The sequence below is a fragment of the Lemur catta genome, chromosome 5 (genome assembly GCF_020740605.2).
Source record: "Lemur catta isolate mLemCat1 chromosome 5, mLemCat1.pri, whole genome shotgun sequence".
Taxonomy (NCBI): domain Eukaryota; kingdom Metazoa; phylum Chordata; class Mammalia; order Primates; family Lemuridae; genus Lemur; species Lemur catta.
The window spans coordinates 109584035-109598300 of record NC_059132.1 but is presented as its reverse complement, the minus strand read 5'-3'; the positions used below and the strand labels follow the sequence as shown (position 1 = coordinate 109598300).

The window sequence follows — 14266 nt, the reverse complement described above, 5'->3', positions numbered from 1 at the left end:
AATCAATAAAAAATACAATTGTTGAAATATGCAAAGGATGAATGCATGAATAAAAAGTGATATAGAGCTAGAGGTGAAATATTCCACAGGATCCTTTGGTCTCCACACCCTGTTTTATCAGACTAAAGCCACTTGTTATTCCAGCCAATAAAACCTTGTGCTTCCTGCCCTGTGATTAGGAGAAACTTTTGGAGCAAATGGACAGTTTCCTTATTGTAAGAACTTCATCCCAATACAGATGATGTTTACTCCAGGACCCCTGGAGAAAATGTGATACGGAAAAAACCAAACTTCAGAATCTAAATGACCTCTATTGTTTCTTGGTTTAGTGTTGCATGTGGCATTCAAAGGTCTTCCAGATGACGAGAGCAGATGTTCATACTTCAAAGTTCTGCCTGCTAGACAGTATTGGCTTTTTATAATAAATATTGCTTGCATGCACATTCTGCGAAAGAGAGATACTTCCCAGATAGCTATTCTAGGTGAACCAAAGTACGCGAATGCCAGTTCCCTGCACTGGCTGCTGATGCTATCGCAATAGCACTTCCTGCTTGGGAAAAGAAGGTGCTGAAACTGAAAAGAAGTCACCCCTCTGCTACCATGAGAAGCACCATGGAAAGGTTGGGTTTGGGGACTGGACTGCTGAGCAGGGTTGCATCTTGGTTATTGCTCTCAAAAGCTGAGTAAACCTTGACAAGTTATTTAACTTCTCTGAGCTCAGCTGCTTCACACACAAATCGGGGCTGTCAATAATAGGCATCCTACAGGGTTGCTCAGAGTATTAGAAATAGCATGAGTATAAATTACTTAGTAGCTGCTCAAGAATTTAACAGTAGAAGGAGTAGTAGCAGTAGTATCATACCACCTAACACTTTTTGGGTATCATGAAGGAGGATAAAAATGTATAGCTTTGACAAACAGAGTCTATCTCAAAGATCAATGGCAAAATAAGACTTGGCAAAATCTCTGGCAAACCCCAAAGCAAAGAATTCTATGCATGGTCTGTCAGCATTTGGGGGGAACAGCCATCATGACTGTTACGAGATTAGACGCCACAAAAACCATGAGGTTAAATATTTACATCTTGGAACCCTCGGAAAGCAGGCCGGCATTTCCTCAGCAGGCTGTGGCTATATGCTCGAAGGAACACAAATACTGTTTATACTCTGCGCATGTTGGATGCACGATAAAATGACAGATTGAGGACAGGTCAAAGCAAAAATGTGACAGAGGGAGAGCTAAATGGACTTGTGTAAGTCTCTCTGGGATGTAACTTTCTTAAAGGAAAGTACGGCAACTCTAATTGTACCTAACCACTGTCCCATCATGTTAAGTCCAGCACGCGAACAGAGATTCCCACAAAGTGCTGAAAGAACGACAGGGAGCGAGGCTGCGAGCCTGATGCATTAGCAGGGGACTGCAGGCTTCTCTCTGCTGCAGGATGATAGATGACCTAGGCAGGCATGTCATTTCCTATTTTGTGCTTTCATTTTTCAGACCAAATTGCACTAAACCACAAAACCATCGTGTGTCCCATGATCGATGTCATTGACCACAATCACTTTGGGTATGAGGCCCAAGCTGGGGATGCCATGCGAGGAGCCTTCGACTGGGAAATGTACTACAAAAGAATCCCCATCCCTCCAGAGCTGCAGAGGGCAGATCCCAGCGACCCTTTTGAGTGAGTAGCAGCCGAGGGAGGGGCCGAGGGAGAGAGGGCAGGTAACTCCTTTGAGGTGTGTCAAACCTGGGTCCCACGAGAAAGGTTACCTCTAATAAAATGGGATAAAACAGGTGGCAACAACATGCAAATCACCAGAGAAAGGTCAGGCCTACAAGCTGTAGAAAATTGCGAGGTACACTGAATACCTGGATCAGCCCTTCTCCAACTTTGCTACGCAGGAGAGAAAGTGAGCAGATGAAAGGGTCGGGAAAATGCACCATTAACAGAAAGTACACGGAGGAGGAAGGCATGTTTCCTTTCAGATGCTTTGTTCTTATTCTCAGTGCTTTCTGTTCTTTTTATTTTCCGTAAAGGATTATTGAAATTCACTCTTTTATTTTTCTTTTACTGGACATTGATATAGACTATGAGCCAGTACCTATCTTCTGCACCCTGTTGGGAACTATTTACGGTGGAGGGCAGTGCTCCTGAGCAGGTGTTCTCATAGCTTCAACTTGGGGAATTCAATCAAAACGATACATCAGAGTAAATAATCTTTGATAACTCTGCCCCTAACTTAACCACATACTATATAGAGAGGAATACATAACAATAATTTCTTGATTAATTTCCATGAAACTAAATCTTTTTCTTTCAGTATGGACATGAGAATTGTGCATTTTAAGAAATAGAAAAAAAAGGGGAAAGAAATATGGTTCATGTTGATAAACTATCAAGACCACTAACGGTGAATGGCAAACTCTTTCCAACAGTTAGCCCAGAGATTGCCCAGGGCATACTGTCATCTATTCCTCGTATTGCACCCTTTGATCTCATTAAAACCTTTATAGTTTTGAGACTGTTGTATATATTTATATTTTTTTCTTAGTACAAGAAAAATGTCTGTGATCAAGGCTTTGCACACTCTGTAAGAGTCCATTTAAAATACATTAAAATAATATTGCCTTTTCATCAAAAATATGGGCCATAAAAGTTTGCCATAAAGAAGCTACTGAGTACCAGAACCACTTTCGTGACAGTAACACCTTAAGTTACAGTAAACATTTCATAACGATCAGGAAAATGTTTCTTCAAATTCTAGTCTCTGGAAAGCTGAACTCTTGGGGAAGCAAAGAGGCTTTGGGTAGACATCGGCCTGATAAAATGGGAGAGAAGTCATTTATTTTGTAAAATGAAGCATCTTCATTACACACCCAGAACTTTTCTGGAGCTAGGCCTCTTCAGACCCTCAACTTATAGGAGAGTTTTAAAAAATAAAATAAAATGAGGGACCTTTATTACTTCCCCAAATGCTTTGGCCAAAATTTCATAGATATTCAAAACTTCCAGGAAAGATTTTTAGGGATCTCAGCAAAGGAGTTTCTAAGAGGCATTTGAAGTGGGCCCAGATGAGAGACGCTCTTCAGACTTCCCCAAAGGTAACCATCTGCACATCGTGACAAAAGGGCTTAAGCTGGGACAAATAATGAGTGCGTGAGATGACACATCTGGTAACTAGCTAGGTTCATTTAGCCATTCCATGATGTACACATATTTCAAAGTGTCATGTTGTGCACCATAAATATAATATATACAATCAATTTTTATTTGTCAATTTAAAAGATAGATAAGACAAAGAAAATAAAACAAAAAACTGTTTCAGATGCTAAAAATAAAGAATGTGTGGGTGGTGGGGAGTACAAAAGAGCCCTAAATGACAAATATAGCTGTTGTTAGGTACCTCCCACAGTTTAGCTGCTACTGTCTGAGGTTACCATGTTTTAGGGGCTAGAATTCATCCCTGATGGCTTTCCAAATGCTGCAATCATAATGACCGTTTACGTTACTTATGCTGCGACAGCAGAGGGGGGCTTTCTGAAACAGTGGGATCAAAATGCCACCAAAGGAATCTCCAGTGGTGAAAATTATAAAAGTATAAAAAACTGTAAAAGTAGTCTCAGTGCCGGCACTGTCCCTGGGAATGCTTGTCAGGCAGACCTTGGCTGTGGCTGTCACAATATCAGGCACCTCGCTTAACCCCAGGCCTGGCAGAACTGGTAACTGTCAGAACTAGATTACCTGGTGTTCCTGTCACCTGCTCAGGTGGTGCTGTCCTGTCAAAGATTGCGTTCGTCTATTGCATATTACCATCTTTCTGCTTCAAGGCCCTTTGATTCCCGGGAATGGGGACATTTTAGCTTTCTGTAATAAGTGTAACTTCCTAGAGGTGTCCACTTTGATCTTAAAAACTGCATTTGCCTTCCTGCTAGTAAAAGAATGGCTACCCAGACAGCTCTGAGCAGCGCGTCCGCAATCCCATTACCGCGGCAGTCACCTGAAAGTGCTTGTAAACAGGCATGCTCTGGGCTAAAATTTGCTTCTCTGGATGTCAAGCTATAAGATGCACAGAATGAACGCGGTCTATCTGTACATCTCCCTTTTAGTCTTTCGCATTTCAAGAGGCTGCTGCCAAAGTGTGTGGTTTTCTGTGGGAAGAGGGGAAAAGGGCAGAAAAGATAGGAAGAGGAATGAAAGAAGACTGTGTGAATATATTGCAAATCCCAGGACTTTCCATACAATATGTATGCAAAAAATTCTCTTTCTGTAGCAAGTTTACCAAATGTCCTGTGTGACAAGACCTAAATTCTCTCATTTATTCTGCCATTATTTGAGTTTTCAGAGAGTATTGATTAGAGCGGTGCTTTTCAACCTGAAAATTCTGTGCAATTAGTGGGGCACGAACAGTATGTAACTATTAATGAATTGAATTGAAAATGTCAGAGTATTATACTAGTGGGTAGGTATAAGTGTTATTTCTCAAATATTCAATTTCAGTTATAATGCATATGTGATCCTGGGGAGTGGTATAAACTGTATTTCTTAATGTAGGCCATGCAGTCAAAAGAGTTCAAAATCCACCAACTTCTAAGAATCATGACCTTGAACAATCTGACTATGAAAGAAAAGGAAAACTCATGGATGACTTTGGACATTAAGAAAATATTTACTTATATTTGCAAAGGTATCTAGTTTTGAGACAAACTGCTACTAGAATATGAGAGAAAATTCAATATTTGTGGTTCAAATTATTACATGGCGGTCAAAATTCTGATTGGATTGGACTGGATATATTTGAGAAACATTTTTGTCTTTTGAGTAAAGAAAAAACGTTGCTCTTTTCTAGTGGCTTTTATCTTGCTGTAATGCTTTTAGGAAATACTTGTTATTCGTGGCTTTGAGAAGATTTGCTCATTCCTGGTTCATCTGGAATGCAGGGCACCTGGGAGTAGAAACCTTTTGTGTGTGACAAAACAGAATATGCTCTTTTAGTCATGGTGACAGAGAGGAAGATGTTCCTTTGCTTTCTGACCATTAACTTAGTCTCTTTAACCTTATCTCAGCATCTAAAGGTTTATAAAGGACCAGAAGACATTATCTTGCCCAATTTCCTTGTCAACGGAAGCAACCGATAGGCAACGTCCAAGACAGGTGACCGGCCTCTGCGGGAACTTGGCAGGAAAGTGTATTTGCTACCTCAAAAGACAGCCCTTCCATTAAACTCATTGACAGAAACATTTTTCCTTCTGTTAAGAAAATTCTGCCTCCCTGGTCCCTAATTGTCCTACTCGAGTTGTAAGGAATGTCTAATTCCTCTTGGATGATAGAGCTGTTAAAAATATTTGACACAAAGCTCAGAAGGGATAGCTGCTATGCCTATCCCTTCCAGGGGGGAAAAATAAGAAACCCTTTTCTTTTCCAGACTAAATATTTCTAATTCTGTCACCATGTTTTCCAGGTCCTCCAGCATCTTGTAAAAGTTAGTGCTTGTTGATGTCACTATTCAATACACATAAGTTCATTTGACTATTGCAGTCTCACCCACACTTCTTCAACTTATCCACAAGGATAACATGAAATATTCCAACCAATATATGAGGTACTCAGGCCCTAACATATGACTCTATTAGCCATAAAAATAAACTTAATTTCTAGGATCCCCAGTTCCTAGAGATCATGCTTTCTTTTGCTAAGTACAAAGAATCTGTTCAGCAGTCCATCCAACTTTGCAAGTCCATTCTGTTTCTCAGAACCCACCTTTATCCTGTCTTTGGAATCGTGGAGAAATTATTTTGACAAGGCCAGTCCTCCTCAGCTAGATGTCCACGAGTCCTCAAAAACTTCTAACTTAAAGATTCGATCATCATGGATGGAATTCTTGTGCACAACCATGAGTGAGAACTGACATTCTCTATTTTCTACCTATTTATACCACCAATTTCCAAAATTTTAAAAGTAAGGGTATCTACAATAAGGGGAAAAAACTCACAGGCTACAAACGCCGATTTATTCTCTCAGGAACCCCTACGTCTGTCAGTTTGAATTCAGCGACTCCTCATCTAGGGCCGGGACCTGGCCCACAAATGTCCCTGAGCTTGGAGAGCAAAGGCCCTCACCTGTTGCCAAGCACCTCAAGGCAGGCAGTTCAAATACAGAAGGTGCTCAGAGGGCCTACGGGCCGAATGTGGAATGCTTGCGAGCTGGCTCTGAAGTCCAAAGTGTTAAGCACAGCCCATGACAAAATGCATTTCAGGGACTCGCATCACTGTTGCATGGAGGTGGAATGCCCTCTACAGATTTGCACACAGCATCTTCCTTTGTTCTTCCAGGGAACTGAGTGCAGAACTTGCCGACTCTCTTTCTTGTAAGAGCCTGAGAGTATCAATGCCAGCGCTGTGTGGAAATCAGTGCTTCTTGGGTAACAAATATAACTTTTTCTAAATTTAGGGTTGGAATAGAATCCAAGAAATATATGAATAATTATAAATTCATCAAATTAGAAGAAACCTAAGAGACAATTCAACCTCTCATTTTTGTTGAAGAGGAGCCCAAGGCTAAAAAGTCCAACACCACAACTAATAAATGTAGCTACTACTAGAATCTGGGGTTGTTGACTCACTGTTCCCCATTATTCTTTCTTTCACACCATGGTGCTCGGGAAAAATTAACAGTTGTTAAATGTCTACTGCTATGGCCCTGGGCTGAAATTTATATAAATTTTTAATGTATTTGATCCTTATTTCAAGCCTATAAAATAAGTAATACTACCCACATTTTTACAAATGAGGTGATTTAGGCTCATAGAGGTTAAGCAGTTTTCCCAAGTTTACACAGCAAATTGGAATATCAGAACTAAGTATTCGCACTATTCCATGGAAACTTCCACCTCCCTTTCCAGTTAAAGAAGATGCATCCTCTAGTGCTTAAGGAAAACTCATGTTCAAATATAAAAATAAATTTTCAGGGAATACAATAACTTCTTCCCCAAACACAGCAGCGCAGCTGGGAAGTGGATACCACAAAGCCAAAAGCATCACCGCCCTTGACCAATCCTTGCAGCAATTCTTGTTTCAAAACAAGTTCAGGACATTGCTTCAGACAAAATCGCCCCAGGTTTGCCCTGTGCAGACAGACGGTGCCTGTGCAGGGTGCCCAGTGGAGGCTGTGAGGGGCCGAGACCCAGTCAGCCCTCTGCTCAGCAGAGCCTCGGACCCAGGCTTGGGTTGACGAGCCTGGAGGAATAGTGCTCTTTCTCATTGAGGAGAGAGGCTTCCCTTCATTAATGCAGAGGATGACAACAGATTGGGGACCAACTTACTTGATGCCTAGAATGAACCACCAGCCTTCATCGGCACCTTATTGGTTGCATTAATTGACCTTTAAAAGTGTAACATCCCACCTGCGTAAATCCCAGTGAGAACTGGGGGTACCTTAGCTTACTCAGAACGTGAAAGGAAAGATACTCTTTGACACAAAACTCTTGCCATGTCATTTTTGACCCAATAGTAGTAATTCTAAATTTAATCAAAATCGTTAAGGCATGAAATTGACTTCCCCTGGAAAAAGAAACTGGTCAAACTATGAATTTAACATAGAATATTAAGTAAGAGGATAACTTTGGGCGTCTCCTTTGTTTTCATCTCTAAATCGAATCAGATACTGTTTACCTTCCCCTTTTTCTGTCCAAAAGCCTGGGCTATCAGTTTGGTGGAGTGGGAGAATCTCACTCATACGCCACTTCTCAAACCACTTCAATATTCTCACAAATTTTGCATGATCTTCATGCAGTTGTTTCCAAATATTGCCCCCTTTTTCCTCAAAACTCAAATTGGTGCATACAAACTACCAATTGTATGTGCTCCTCAGCCTCAGCCTCCAACCTCCTCATTCTTTGCGACTGAGGTTCTGAAACTGTAGTCCCAAACTTCTGAGGGGATTAGGTTCGAACATGTGTTCATCAAGTTAGTCGAGAAATGAGTTCTGGGAGAGTGAAATAGGACTGCAGCTCTCCCCAACCTCAACCACAGATCTGGCCTGAACTGCATGTTATTCCATAGGACCCTCAGTTAACCTGACCCTCAATTAATAACTACTTCATTAAGCCTATGTTGTATCCAATATAAAAATTAGCATTTGTTTGGTATTTAATAGTGTGTAAAGCACTTACTGTATTATCTAACAGACCCCCTGTGATAATGAGGGTTGATAAAGTCACTATTGTTATTTTTCTAATTTTACAAATGAGAGTATAAGAACCAAAGAAATTAAGTGACTACCACAATAACGAGAGGCAAAGTCAGGACTCAAATCAATGTCTTCATTCATTCATTTAGATTTCAAATCTCAGGTTTAATCAATAATCTCATCGGACTCAAATCAATGCCTTCTTTCATTCATTCAGGCTTTAAATCCTTTCCAGAGAAACTTAGGCTCCCATTAGGTGTAGCCGCGTCAATTAATGTTTCATAGCGAGTTGGTAATGAGAGCAGGGAGGAAAACAGATGGCCTCGTTCCCGTGCCGCGTTCCCACCCTTAGACCTCGCTGGAGCAGGTAGGTTGAAAATGCCAGCTTTCGGTTACTTGCTAATGAAGGGAAATGTCAACAATGCCAGCTTCTGCTCTGTTTATAACAAGATCTAATGCAATATTTGACGACCGCAAAAGGACAGAATGTTTAGGGAAAAATACTGTCAAACTTCTAACTGGTGTCCTGGTCTACAGAGGCTGAGAATCGGGGAGCAGAAATGGCTCAAGTGTCTAAAAAACAGATTAAAACATTGACTAAAATCAACCTCCCTTGAAAGCCCAGCATGAACCCCCACCGAAGACTTTTTTAATAGAAAGTAAAATGCCAGAACAGGGGCAGAGATGCTCCAAACACAGTTGTTCGGTTTCCCGACTCCCTTCTGAAGACCCCCACCGGTGCGTGGCCCCAGGGGCCCTTCCCTGTCCTGGGCCTCGAGGCCCGGAATGGCTCTGCTGTGGGGACGCTCAGTACGGGGCTGCAGCAGTCTCTTTCCCTTGTCAGGGTCAGAAATGCCATTTCTTTCCTTCCTCTCATAGCAGATGTGACCTTTTCCTCAACAGGACACTCCCTGGTACTCTCTCCTTCCCTTGGCACCCAGAATAATATAACAAATTTAATTCCTAAATTATTAATAGCAATCACTGCAACTATTCTACTGGTGCCTCCCAGCTCTTTATTAGTTTGTCCTGGTCTCTTGAAATCTCTGGGTTCCTGGCATCGCCTTGCCCCCCTCTCTGGTGTCTGACTGTGTTTGGACTTTAGAATTTCTTTTCTCTGCCACCACTTCCTTTAAGAGCCATTAGGTCCTAGGAGGCCTGGTATGTTACACACGCCATTTTGGAAGGAAGGGAGACTTGCTCCTCCATCCTGAGAGAGACGTCCACCCCTGAGTACCAGTCACTCGAGACCATGGTCTCAGGAGAACTCGGAACACCCTGCTCTCCCCTGCTCACACCTTGCTGTGACTCTTGTTCTAACTACCCTCCATCTTTGTTTCTTTGGTAACATCTGCTGAACCTTGGACTTCAGACTCTCATTCCTGGCCTTGCTGCACTGCTGCCAGGCTAGAGCCTGCGATCCTCCTCCCACGCAGCCCTGGGCAGAAGCCACCATCCCCTGCCGACCTCCAGTACCACCCGCTAGCTATGGATAAAGCCCCTTAAGACACAGCAGTGGCTCCCCATGTACTGAAGAACTATGGAATTTACAAACTTGGACTGATGACCGTTTTTGTTGTCAATTGACCCGTTATTTCAACCATTACCCATTCTGTTCTGCTTCCCAGACTGGCATCCCCCTGTGTCCTGTGACGGCTGCTTGCTCCGTCCCAGGCCCAGCCTCAAGACGTGACTTGACTCCTTCTACATTCACTCCTTATTACAGAGAAGAAAAAGTTTTATCAATAATAATTTCTTTCAAAAAATTATCCCACTACACAAGTTTTTTCACTGTCTTCTTTAAGTGGTAGAGCAAGCAACGCAACTTAAATAAACTTCCATTTGCATATAGACATTGAGGAAAGAAAGGAAAGGCAATTTTGCTTAAGGGTAAAATACACTAAAGCTCTCCAGCCCCGGGTTAGCCCTGTTTGTTTTGGTGGTCACCTTCCCTGCACCTCGCACCCACGGGGAGGGAGGCCTACCTGTGCGCCTCCGTACGTCCTCCTCGCTCAGCGGCTGCCGTCAACCCTCCATCCTTTCCAAAGATACCCCACAAATATCCCACACCTGCTACCAGACCAACCCTCCATCCTTCCCACAAACATCCCACACCTGCTACCAGACCAACCCTCCATCCTTCCCACAAACATCCCACACCTGCTACCAGACCAACCCTCCATCCTTCCCACAAACATCCCACAAACATCCCACACCTGCTACCAGACCAACCCTCCATCCTTCCCACAAATATCCCACACCTGCTACCAGACCAACCCTCCATCCTTCCCACAAATATCCCACGCCTGCTACCCAGACCAACCCTCCATCCTTTCCATAAATATCCCACAAACATCCCACACCTGCTACCCAGATACAGGTTCTTATAGACCTACCAATGTCTTCCTTCGAAAGTATGATCTGATCACCATAATGCATTAAATCAATGTAAAAAAGAAAAGAAACCAAATAAACCAACAGAACGACTGACCCTAGAAAAAGCAAAGATACTTATTTTAAAAGCTAACTTTCCTCATCCAAAATCTAGAGCAGTTTCTGTGGGAAGGGAACCAATGCAATTCTTGTGGATATTTGAAATGTGATTCCTAAAAGAAAGAATTCAATAGATGGGCTGAGTAACAGAAGGAACAGGGCTCGAGCCCAAAGCTGCCAAGCTGGGGGAGAAAGTCAAGGCAACTGCTGACACTGCAAAGAAAAGGATGGAACCAAAGCCTGCATTAGTTTCTTAGGGCTGCCATAACAAAGGTCCCCAAACTGGGTGGCTTAAAGCAAGAGAACACACTGTCCCACAGTCCTGGAGACCAAGACATCCAGCGTCAAGCTTTCTGCAGGGCCACGCTCCCTCTGAAGTGCTGGGGACTCTCTCTTAGCTTCTTGAAGGATCTACCTCAAGCCTCTCATAGCCACGTGTGTCCCTTGGCTTGCAGACGTGTCCCTCTAGGGTTCCACACGGGATTCTCCCACGTGTCTTCACGCTACCTTCCCTCTGTATGTGCGAGAGATGAAAGCTAACAGAGAAAAGCTACAAGACGAGGGAAATGAATGCAAGACATTCACCATCCACCCAAATGCGCTCTTAGAAGCAGAAAACAGAAATAGAAGAGGACGAGAACCAGGGCTCAAGCCCCCAAGAATATCAGCAGGGGGAGCATGCGTGCCTGTCCCCGGCTGGAACTTTGCCACTGCACATAGCGACTACTGAGAGGAGGTACCAAATGCTTATTGGATGAAGAAATCAGTTTGGAGTCAGTATTTGCAGGATACCCTATGCTAGAACTTTCTTTCTGGCCCTCCCTTGGCACCTCATTGCTTCCCAATTTCTGGAATCTGTTATCCACTTTTAACCAACACAATAGAAAAAGAAGATAAAATATTTACTAGAAGTTAAATGGAGATACAGGGGCTGGGATCCACAGAAGGAAGGTTCCTTTTGCCTCTAGAATGAGAAAATACACCAAAGAATTTCAAATGAGTATCTGTACACAACTGAATTGGAATGACACAAATTGGAACAATTTATTAATCATAATTGAGCAATTTGCTTCCCGTTGTCTTCTCAGAAAATAAAATGTAGTTGATATATCCTTTAAGTAATAGATTTCTGACTCATTGATGTGCTAATGTGTTTCTAATCTTTGCTTCTTGGCATCTAAAATTTTAACTAAGCACATCCTGCAAACTACTTATTGTCTCCCCAGACATATAATTTATCTTGGTCTGATGAATACTTTCTTCCAGTTTTATTTGAGAAATTCCCTAGAAATTATGGATAATTAAACAAAATTTGAGAAACTAAATCAAAGAAATCTAATTCTGCAAAGAATGCCGAATCTAAAAACTAAACTATAATTCTGGAAGGCTAAAATAACTCTTTGAAAGACAATGCTCCCATAAATATGCATATGTCTAGGACATACATTCAAACGCGTTCCACAGAAAGACCATTTTCTTACATGAGGTCAGATCATAGCCCAAATAATTTTATCTTAACTACCATAATATAGCGAATTAAAAAATGGAAACTAAAAATTCATTAAAACTAATGAAAATGGTAAAATAGCTAAAGAAAATTTGTCCTGAAAACTCTTTTATTTTATTCCTTGGACATGCCAGAGATAAAGGAATTCTTAAATTTAATCAGGGCCAACTTGCATACTCGAAAAGTATATGAGAATGGCTGGTAGTGAAAAGATGACCAATAGCTATTTTTAAATTTAGAATTATTGCAGAAATCTAACCCAGAGTGGGACTCCTCTTCCTTGACTAGGATGCTGCAGTGAGGCTGAAACGCTCACAACGGCGGTTCGCGCCAACTTTTGTTTGTGTTATGCTGCCACCTGCTGGAGAAAACATAAATCGTTTTAAAAGACAGCATTGACAAAAGGTCAAAAGCCTTGTTTTTGCAAACGAGGTTTTGATTCTCAAATTAAAGGTGATGCACACAGTGAATCAAGATGAGCAACATCCAGTGCCCAAAGCACCCTGAGTTGAGGAAGGATGAAATAAAACCCTGACTGTAAAATCTTGAAGCGGCCCCACTGTAGCATTGTTCATAAATGAGTGCGCGTGTTGACAAAATCTTTTTGGTGTCGCCTCTAACAGCGCTCCCTGCAGGGAGTGCAGTGTTGCTCTCCGTCGTGTAAGCTGTCGGGAACTAGAGGAAGACAAATCTAGAGGGAAGTTTAGGGAAGTCCGTGGGAATAAGCGGCCTGTGCGTGAAGCAGATGGGGACAGAAAACGGGACTCAGATCAGAAGCCGTGGGTCACGGATCGCCGTGCGGATCGCGGTGCCCGCTGTGGCCTGGGACCCGGCGCCGGCACGGGCGGACACAGCCTCGCCTCTGCTCTGGTGACGCAGACGCGCAACCAACCACAGCACACGTGGGTCATCGGAGTGTGTAGGGGACGGTCCCGCACACTGCCGAGTTGATCCGCCCCCAGGGCCTGGGGCAGAGAAAACTGGAAAGAGGGGCAGGAATCAGGGGAAGCCCCCGCCGGGTGAGACCTGGACCACACCTTAAAGATCAGCACAGGTACAGAAAGGTGGTGGAGACGGGGAGAGAGAACAGACGACTTCCGGGGATGGGACACTGTGCAAAGGCACTAGGGGACGAGGCCGTGTTGGCAGCGGACGGAGCAGGCAGGCTGCGGGCTCTGGCTGGGCCTGCAGGGCCTCGCTCTGGGCGGCGTGTTTGCGTCCCTCCCCCCGCCCCCCACCCTGTGAAGTTCAAAATTTGTGGGTTAAAGCCTAAATCCCCAACGTGAAGGTATTTGCAGGGGGGGTTGGGGAGGTAATGAAGTCGTGAGGGCGGAGCTCTCGTGCATGGGACTCGCACCCTTCCCGAGGACGCGCAGAGGCCAGGGCTCAGGCTTCTCTCCCCGTGTGAGGACAGGAGAAATCCACCGTCTGCAACCTGGCAGAGGGCTGTCCCCAGGGCCCGGCCCTGCTGGTGCCCTGATCCCGGACGTGCAGCCTCCAGACTGTGCGCCATACGGTTCTACGGTCGGTAACCAGCCAGCCAGTCCACGGTGCCTTGATAGAGCAGCGCGAGCCGGCTCAGACGGGCTGGGGCTTTCTGCTGCCCGGAGGCCAGGCCAACAGCACGGGCTTTGGCACGATCGCGGCCCAGCCTGGCCGCTGGCGGGACTTGTAGTCTTGGGGAAATCACCTCCCTGCACTGGACCTTGGGCTCCTCAGTAAAACGCAATTAATTTGCAGAACCGAGACGTGCCTTTTAATCTGTCGGACTCCGCTCTCCTCCACAGCGTGGTGGCTCTCAGATGTATAATTATTTCTCTATAATACGAAATCGATAACGCTAAGATCTGCCTGTTTCAGAGAACACTGTGTGGGGATTGTGGGGAGCTGATTACTTACCCCAAGATCTTCAACAAAGCTGAGCGAGGATTTCAAACAGAGATGGAATGTTTGTAGTTCACCAACTCACGTTTGTTGTATTACCGGCATGCTGAAATATTTTAAATTGGACCATCCTAATGCTTTTGGAAACTCTAAAGGTTTTCCTAGTTTAACACTTTTTATTATCTCTGCCAGGAACA

General features: G+C 43.7%; 1 protein-coding gene across 1 annotated transcript in view; it reads left to right on the top strand.

Annotated features, from left to right (window-relative positions):
• GALNTL6 (polypeptide N-acetylgalactosaminyltransferase like 6) overlaps positions 1-14266 on the top strand; it is an 819656-nt gene that overhangs the window by 686824 nt on the left and 118566 nt on the right. Inside the window, exon 7 of the mRNA XM_045552501.1 lies at positions 1498-1681. Coding sequence (XP_045408457.1) covers positions 1498-1681 — 184 coding nt within the window. The remainder of the gene's footprint in view (positions 1-1497; positions 1682-14266) is intronic.